Genomic DNA, 9,768 nt, shown 5'->3' with positions numbered 1-9,768 from the left:
GCTTTTTTATCCAACAAATAAAATTTTATTGATATTTTTATGAAAAAAAACTAAAAAAAAATGGAAAATGAAAATGTCCATAAAGAGCTCAAAATAAATCAAAATTTTTGAAAATATTATGGTGTATAGAAAATGCTAATATAAACATTCAGTCAAAATGTCATGTATCTACAGTCATTTTTTTTAAAGTTACACCAAAAACCAAATTCAATTTTGTGAAAAATCGATTTTGTGTAAAAATTCCCGTTTTTCCTTAATTTTTCTTTTGTTTTTCCCGGCGCTTTTGAAAACTACTAGGAAATTTTCACATTTGACCCTCCAAAGTACCAACTAGATTCACTTTCTTCTCAGAAAAGATACTGTTGAAGAAAATTGAAGCTCTTTTACTATCCTAAAAGGCGATGACAGACTCAAAAAAAAAAATAAAAAATAAAAAAAATTGTGTGAAAAATCGATTTTGCGTAAAAATTCCCGTTTTTCCTTAATTATTTTCTTTGGTTTTTCTTGGTGCTTTTGAAAATTACTGGGAATTTTAAATTTTGACCTCCCCAATGCACCAACGATATTCACTTTTTGATCGAACAAGATACTGAAGTTGAAAATCGTAGCATTATTTCGACTATTTATCGTGTACACAAAAATTAAAAAAATTAAAAAAAAACACACATCATTGTAAAATCAATACATTCATGGTTCCACTCAGAATCTAAAATTGAAATATTTACAGGAATTATTTTATAATAATCATCAAAGTATTTATAAGTGTATAAAAGTATAAAATTAAATTATTTTACAAATATACCTATATAAATGTATGTCCTATACAGATTAATCTAAAAGGTAGTTTATAGATGTAATTTTTAATATAACTTTTTAAAGTGGTATCCCTAAATACTTATTTCCCACTTTAAATAAATATTTTAGTAAATCTTTAGAATGTTTCTTTTATAATATTCATCGTAAGACATCAGTGACTAAGTGGTATTTGGATCTTATAAGTATAGATTAAACATTTTACAGGGAACATTTTTTTATCGACATTAATAAAAAAACAATAAACGAAATTGAAAATTTCATATGCCTAGAATTATCTCACTATGAATCAAAATATTTTGAAAATTGTATAGTGTATATGAAATGCTAATATAAATATTCAGTGAAAATTTCATGTATCTACGGTGATTAAAATCCATTAAAACTGATTTTGCGCAAAAATGTGCTTTTTTCCTTAATTTTGTTTTTGTTTTTCCTGGCACTTTTAAGAACTACTTGAAATTTCAAATTTTGACCTCCCGAATGCAATAAATTCATTGGTATTTTTTACTTTATGTGACATTCTTTTTTAAAATTTTTTTTCTTGCACTTATTTAGTTAACAAAATTAAATACGATGGTGAAGTCAGAATTTGGCGATAGTTTAGAAGTTGCGGCTCAATGAAGTTCGCTATTTTGCGATTTTCACGCATTCGCCCATCACTCTAGTTTACTGCACTTTTTACGAATATTGATATTTTTTTTTTGAAACTTATGTACTTAAATGAGTTAACAACGATTGTGCAATCAAAATTTGATAGGCAGACTTCTTTCTGAAGTTATAGTCTAAGGCAGTCTTCTCCTATTGCTAGTTTGCAAAGCTCTTCTAGGCCAGAATAGACCTCTTATAGCATCATCTTCTGCATCTGATTTGGGGAAATACACTTGGATTAGTACAATATCATTTGGTTTAGCTCTAAGCTTAATTAGTATAAGCTTATCGTTATATGCTATTTTGTTCACTATTTGGTGGCCCCATTTTTTATTCATAATAAATCCTACACCCGTCCGTTCTGGTTTTTCATCATCAGAATAGATAATGTGGTAGTCGTCTGATCAGAAATCACTATTTCCTGACCATCTAACTTGGCTCACCCCTAGTCTGTTTATGTCCAATCTCATCATTTCTAGTTTAATATTCTCTAATTTGCTAGTACTTATCATAGTCCTAACTTTGCATGTCCCAATATTTTTCTATGGGTAACGCTAACTGACTACCTGAGAAGCCATGATTCTTCCCCTGCCGGTACTGACATTTCCGAGTATATATATATATTGCTGTAACTTAAATCTTACTCTACTTGATCCATACTGCTTTATTAGGGATTATAATGTGGGGGTTCCTTCTCCTTCCACATCTTAGTTGATAAGCCAGTACTTGAAGTAACCTCAAGCTGCCGTTATCAATTCCTTCCATTGTTATTAGTTCTGCTGAAAAACTGGTCAGTACTAGTGGGATCCAGGACATTTTGGCGTCATGTCTTTCAGTTACTGCTGCCTTCCGTTACCTCCTTTTAATCGTCATTTACGATAAGCAAGAGTTACTGAATATCTACAACATCCTAAATTCGACCAATTTTGTGTGTTCATATGAATTTTTATAATTTCACAACATTACATCGAGTGATCCGCGTACTATTGTGGTTGGTATAAATTACTATGCAGTTGATTTAACTAATAGATATTGAACATTGTAGTTTAAAGTTAAATCAACTAATTTATTTTTATGTGTTTGCGTATTAATGCTGAAGCCGGGAAAATGGCAAAATTTTCTTATCAAAAAGCCCATTATTTACATTATGATTGATGATAATGAAGGATTATAATTATTAATTATTATAAAATAAAATATAATTAGTATGCATTTTTGTAGGTTTCATATAATTTTGAACATGGAAATAGGTTTATGAGCGAAATCCATAATTTTATTATTAGAATCGTCGTACTAAGTTTTTATAATTATTGTCCTTTATTTAACATAGGTAATAATTTTGAAAATACCTAATTTTTTTCAGAACTTTAAGTAGAACTGAAGCAAACACAAATTATACCGAAGTAAAAAACGAAAAAGATTTTATTTACGGTCATGAATGTGATGGAACAATTTATAACAAAACCCATTGTTCGGAACTCATTAATCGTATGTATTCGGATAAAAAATCTAACTTAAGAGAAAAGGAATTCATTTGTGACATGTGTAATAAATCCTTTTATAATAAAACACATTTGAGAAAACACATACTACTTCATCCTAGAAAAGTGCTATACAATAGTACTGTTTGTAATACGCATTTAAAAACACACTTGAAATTGCACATTAGTGTTAAGCCGTTTAAATGTGATATGTGTAATAAAAAGTTTTCCTATGATTCACAATTCAAAGCTCACATGAGGACACACACTGGAGAAAAGCCATATGAATGTGATATCTGCGGTCAAGCATTTGCTCAATCATATAATTTAATAGTGCATACAAGGATACATACTGGAGAAAGACCATTTAAATGTGATACCTGCGGTAAAGGGTTTTCTAATTCATCAAGTTTAACAGTGCATAAGAGAATACATACAGGAGAAAGACCATTTAAATGTGATATCTGTGATCTATCATTTTCAAACAGAGGAGCATTAAAACTTCATACAAGAACACATACCGGAGCAAAACCATTTAATTGTGATTTTTGTGATCGAAAGTTTTCTTCTTCTTCAAATTTATCAATGCATACGAGGATACATACTGGTAAAAAACCATTTAAATGTGATATCTGTGATCGAACTTTTTCTGGTACATCACATTTAAAATATCATATTAGGACACATACTGAAAAAAAGCTATTTAAATGTGATATCTGTGCTCAAGGGTTTAATCAACGATCTCATTTAAATGTTCATACAAGAACACATACTGGAAAAAAGCCATTTGAATGTGATATCTGTAATAAAACTTTTGCTCATGCATCAACTTTAAAAATACATACAAGAACGCATACCGGGGATAAACCATTTAAATGTGATATCTGTCTTTCAGCATTTTCACATGCACCGACATTAAAAAAACATACCAGGACACATAGGTACTAGAGAAAATGTGAAATCTAAGATCAAGTGTTTTCTCGTTCACAAAATCCTTTAAGGATATCAACCAAAGGATATCCTTAAAAATACAACATACTCTCTGTTTAATCTTGTGACAACCGAGTACCTAGTTTCATATATGTATGTTTCCTTGTAAGTTTTTATTAACTATTTTTATTTTTATGATAATCATAACCTTACATTTCACTATTTACATACCATTTCTAATTTAGGTTTAATCAGAAACCAAAAAAATAATCATTAAAATATAATTATTTAAAGCACAAAAAGTAAACCTGAGTATTTGATTATTTTTTTATGTAAAATTATATTAGTTTTATTTATTTAATTTGTAGGCCATTGCTTTGTTTTGATATTCTGTATGGAGCCAGACACTATTTTAAAACTGTATGAAAGGTGTTTGTTAGTTGTGTATTACTTTTTGGTTAAAACCATGACTTGGATATATTAGATTATTGCAATAATACCCCTACTACATCATTTTTTCACGTCAAGAGAATGCTACATTTGCAATCTGCATGCGTTATTAGCTCTGTTAGTTTAAATTTAGAGTGAATTGACCTCTTATAAAATGTAGAAGTAAGAATATTATCTATTGAACATCATAGAATTTTTTTTAATATTTAAATTATAAAGCAAGTTATGGGTATTTTAAAACTATAATTGTTTGTGCATTTTAAAATACCCATAACATTCTTCAAAATTTAAATCTAAAAAAACCTATGATGTTCACTACATTATTATAATCTTACCTTTAAACTTTATGAGAGGTGTAACGTTCTCAACAGTGTCGAGTCGAAAAAATGGTAGTTGTTGATATAATTGAACTATGATGTTGTTATACTTATATTTTATCGTCAAGCAAAACTGTATTAATTGCTTAATATCGAAAATATTTTAAGTACAATATAATAAAATAAAATAACTGTGGGTATTAATGATCGAGTTGTGACTTTAAGTTAGGATTACTGTTCTTCTTGAGGCTTGTCCGTCTGACGAGCGCTTTTCATTAGCGTCTCTCGTCGGGTCAGTCCCTATATCCCTCCTATACCTACTTTTAGCACGACCGTACATGGTAATCTTGCTGTCTAGGCCTAGCGTGAGAGAATCACATGCTCTGCACACGCCGAATGTCTCTTACATATATTTATTATTATTGTGATTTGTGATGTTATTTTAAACTACATCACAAATCCTGCACGGGGATACTAAACGTTGTTTATATACGTAGTCATATATTTATTGGCGCTCGGGGCCCAGGGTCACGCGATACTATTTTTACTATCGATGTATACGTGCTACTATTGTCGATGTATATGTACTGTTTACGTACAACAGTTATTATTATTTGTATAGGTATTTATACAGCTATAGTTACAGCTCGCTTCAGAGGTCCATTCACTTTCATTTTTAACTCGGAGCTAAGCGTGAACCACAGAGCGTACAATTTGCTATGTTATGAGTTTGTAAGACAGGGAGAACGCATACAGGTGAGCACCCTCTTAAGGAAGTAAAATGGCAACCCACTGCCATTTTATTTTGTTTGATAACAATACAGGAAGTAACCTTGTATATATTTTAAACCATGATGGTAAAACAACGTTACTGTTGGCATTTATTCTGGATCTGAATCTCGGGGCTGTAGTTGATCTTTGACTAAAATTCATAATGTTTTCGAAAGGCGAGGTTAATATATTCTGTTTAATATATTTCTGAGAATAAGTTGATTATTTGTTTCAGGAGACTGAATTTTAACAATTTTGCATTATTAAGTCGTTTAGCTACTTACAGGACAGGTATGGTTTTCGGCATAAAAATCTCAATTTCCACAGCTGTAGACCGCTGTTGTACATTTGGTACGTTTTTAATAATACATTTCCGCAAATCTTTTGTGTTATCCTCCTTCATTCTAATTTTTCTAGGTGCCAAGTTCAGTTTAACACAAACTTAGACAGACAGATATAGAATATTTACCGTGTAAAATATAATATGTTCAAAAATAAAACAATATAATAAGAAATTGTAGTAAATTAAATTACGTAAAAATATTGAAAAAAATTTTAAAAGTTTCAGACAGTTATGCTGGATCACGCCGTGATCATTAGTGATATATATATATATATAATGTTATATTGACTGATATAATTAGAAGGGGCGTGTATAAACAATAAAGAAATAAATAGAGGTACTCTGTCCCTCGCTATGATCCTAAATCAAGTACTTATGTAAGTATATCGTATATAGAAGATGTCGCCAGCAACAAGAGAGTAGCGAGCCACGTAATAGAATAAAAAATAATATTCAGAGCAGCAGAGCAGAAAATTAATAAATTCTAGTATTTTATTAGTAAAAATGTTGATACCGTGATTTAGCCACCCTTGCTTTAATATATTGGTACAAATGTACAATGTTATAGTATCGAAAATATGTCAAACCTAAGCAACCGTCTCTATAGGTACCATAAATCCGTTTATTTATTGTGTAATAGACTTATTTATGTAGAGAATATCATAAAGGCGAAACGTTAAGTACCTCTAGGCGTTTTCATTCAACGATTTCGTAGCCTTATATATTATATATGTTTCCTTTGTATTTAATGTTTAGAAAGTTGAAAAACTGCTGAACTGTGATTAAAAATAATGCATGCCGAAACCCCGGCTACCTGTCAGGGATTTATGTACATAAACAGACGGTTACGTAATATGTGGATGCATATCCCTGCTACAACAGTACTGAGTCTAATATTACATTTACATAATATTACTTTCAAAGCCAGTCTGATCTATAATATTAAAATAGTTAAACGTTTTCATTATATTATTTTAAATTTGAAAAAAAACTCGTAATCCAGCAGCTTCTAATAACAGTTATACTACTATTGCATTTTGAATATCTTATAACTGATATAGGCATATAGCATGACCAAAGTCTTATAGTAACTCCAATATTTTTCTATTAAAAAAAAAATATAATAATTACCTATTGTTCTATACAGAAATAGTTTCCAATACTCTAGTTATCTATATATATATCTATAAATGGATCCTATTTCTCTTGTTCATCAAATGGTATCAAATGTGAACGGCTGGACCGATTTTGCTAATTTTTTTTTGCTGTGTTTGTAATTGTCAGGACAAGGTTCATATGAAAGAAAATTTTAAAAAATCCACCGGAAAAGTAGGAAATCTGGATAGTACAAATAATAAATCTAAATAATTAAATAAAAATGTAGTTTATTGTTGCAGATTAAAATAATAATAGTGTATTATATATTGGTTGCTATTGGTTAATCGGGCATGTTAGTTGATTTGTATTATTATTTTTTGTCAATATATATATATATATAGATTAGACCTCTGGAAAGTAGATGGGCTAATTTAAAAAGGGGTTAAATTTGGTTTTTTTTTATTCATCGGATTTTAGTACGGTTAGGTTAGGTTTAGTTAGGATTATGTATTAATTAATTGTATTAATTCACTGTATTATATCAAACTTGGTATAACTTTGATACTTTAGAGTAAAATCTTACACTTACGTACCTACAGCATGGGGGTCCGTGATTTACCGCAGGTAGATTGCCTACCTGATAATATACTGCATGCAAAGCAGAATTTTTATTCCGGGCAACGGAGAAGTTAAGATAAATTTTGAACACCATACACCAAAAGGTGCATTTCCCCAGCCCCCCCAATTTTGAATTTTGAATTTTCACCATTCGTTTGTAGCCGGTTTGTGTTGGTTTGTAATCTAATTTTTTTCGTTTGTAGAGATCTAGCCTGGTTGAATAAAAAATCTAAATTAGATTAAAATTCAAAATTTGGGAATATCCTTAGCCCCCCACCAAATTTTTAATTAAAAAAAAACTAAATCTACAAACGTAAAAAATTAGATTACAAACCAACAGCAACAGGCTACAAACGAATGGTAAAAAAAAAAATTTTTAATTCAAAATTTTGGCATTTTCCCAGCCCCCCCCCTCCCACAATATTTTGATGAAAAAAAAACTAAATCTCTACAAACGAAAAAAAATAGATTACAAACCAATACAAACCGGCTACAAATGAATGGAAATAAAAAATTCAAAATTGGGGGGGCTGGGGAAATGTACCTTACACCGAATATTAAATAACTAATTGAACAAAGTTTAAGACATATAGAGTTGGTACATTCAACATTTTCCTTAGATTCCAAACGACATGCCATTCACCGGTTGCAATTTCCAGTGCGGCTAGCATTTGCAATATCGGTAAATAAATCTCAAGGGCAGTCGCTAAGTGTTTGTGGCATCAATCTTGAAAATCCATGTTTTTCACGTGGCCAGTTATGTGTCGCTTGTTTTCATATCGGAATACCAACAAAACTATTTATATACGCTCAAGAAAAAAAACTAGGAATGTTGTATATCATTAGAATTAACACTTTTTTTTGAAATATTTTTTTATTAATTTCACCAATGTATTTTTAAGTGTAAAATACATAATGTTTTTTTTTATTATAGCCATCCTGTCCGCCGTTGTCCGTGAGATTCGCTTGTGATTGAGCGAGCAATACATTGTCAGGTAGGCAATCAACGTGCGGTAGATCGCGGCCACGTGTTGTTTGAACGTAAGTGTATAATTTAAGTCTAAAGTATCAAAGTTATACCAAATTTGACGTTTTTACTTAATTCATGCTACAGCGAATTAATATAATCAATTAATACAAAATCTTAACCTAACCTAATCGTATTAAAATCTGAAGAATAAAAAAAAAAACAAAAATTCGTATGCAGATAGATAAAGAAGAAAATAAGGAAAAACAAAGCAAAAATTGGTCCACCAAAACCGTGGTTTGAGATATTTTGTACTAAAATACATTGAAGTGCCAATGTGCCAACAGTCATTAATTATAAGAGCTATTAGAGCATTTTAAAATTTCAAAATATGCAATTATAATGCAACAAATATACGAAAAAAGGTGTAAATATTAATGCAAAATAAATTATAAACAATATAAATCGAATAATAGTAATATAGTAATTCAGAATTTTTTTTTTTTAAATGTATTTAAAATAACTTCATTACAAAATATATAAGGATATATTATATTAAACGTTACGTATGTTAAATACTTTAAATATCAAGATTACACTGTATATCAATGATTTTGAATTCAAATTTGAAAGACCTTCGACGATCTGACTGTATGTTTTTTTTTAAACTGAAACGTCTACAGAGTTGGCCGGTGCGTACTTAAAGTTAATAGTGTCTATAGCTTCAGATAGTCCATCAAACTAATCTTTTTTTGCTATCTATTATTTTAGAATGCAAAATTTTAGAACGCATGCAAATTACAAAATGTAGCATGCAAATACATGCTAATTGCATGCTAATTATTTGCCAAAAAAAAATTGGAAAATTCTAATGTGGGGGGGGGGGGCTGGAGACACGTACGTGATAGAATCTTACAACTAACTTATGCTACGGAAGTATATTCACTTGTTACGATATCGCTTGAACGATCTAAAATATCCACGAATCAGTGACCCTGTCTGATTTTAAAAGCAGTTGATGGCCCGGTGTCTGTTTGTTTTCGTTTAACCATTATTATATTTTATTAGCGGAATCGAATGCCTATTTTTTAATATTTTGAAAAATTATTATAATGTGTACTAAGAAATTATTGTTAGCCAATCCATACCAATTACAAATTATGTTATTTAAAATTATAAAAGTAATAAGATATTAAGATATTAATTTAGGTGGCTAGGTAAGTAGGTACCTACCTACCCGTATTAGACAAAATGTGCAGCACTATAGTAATATGAACTTAACGTTTAACATCGTGTAAATGTTTTGTGGCCCACATGGCCACATGCGTT

At 30.0% G+C, this 9,768-nt stretch overlaps 1 protein-coding gene across 3 annotated transcripts in view; it reads left to right on the top strand.

The window, feature by feature from the left end:
* Positions 1 to 8,601, top strand: part of LOC100168535 (zinc finger protein OZF-like) — a 16,424-nt gene extending 7,823 nt beyond the window's left edge. Inside the window, exons 5-6 of one of the 3 annotated variants that reach the window (XR_003839994.1) lie at positions 2,828 to 4,040; positions 8,407 to 8,598. Coding sequence is in view for 2 of the 3 variants with exons in the window: in XM_029491980.1 (XP_029347840.1) it covers positions 2,828 to 3,893 (1,066 nt within the window). In the remaining variant the exon portion in view is untranslated. Of the gene's footprint in view, positions 1 to 2,827; positions 4,178 to 8,406 lie in introns of those variants that run through there. The other 2 variants (XM_029491981.1, XM_029491980.1) reach the window with 2 other exon arrangements.
* The last annotated feature ends 1,167 nt before the right edge of the window (positions 8,602 to 9,768 follow it).

The sequence above is a fragment of the Acyrthosiphon pisum genome, unplaced genomic scaffold, assembly GCF_005508785.2.
Source record: "Acyrthosiphon pisum isolate AL4f unplaced genomic scaffold, pea_aphid_22Mar2018_4r6ur Scaffold_20505;HRSCAF=21223, whole genome shotgun sequence".
NCBI classification, from domain to species: Eukaryota; Metazoa; Arthropoda; class Insecta; order Hemiptera; family Aphididae; genus Acyrthosiphon; species Acyrthosiphon pisum.
The sequence above is the reverse complement of the archived record's forward strand: the minus strand, read 5'-3'. Positions and strand labels throughout refer to the sequence as shown.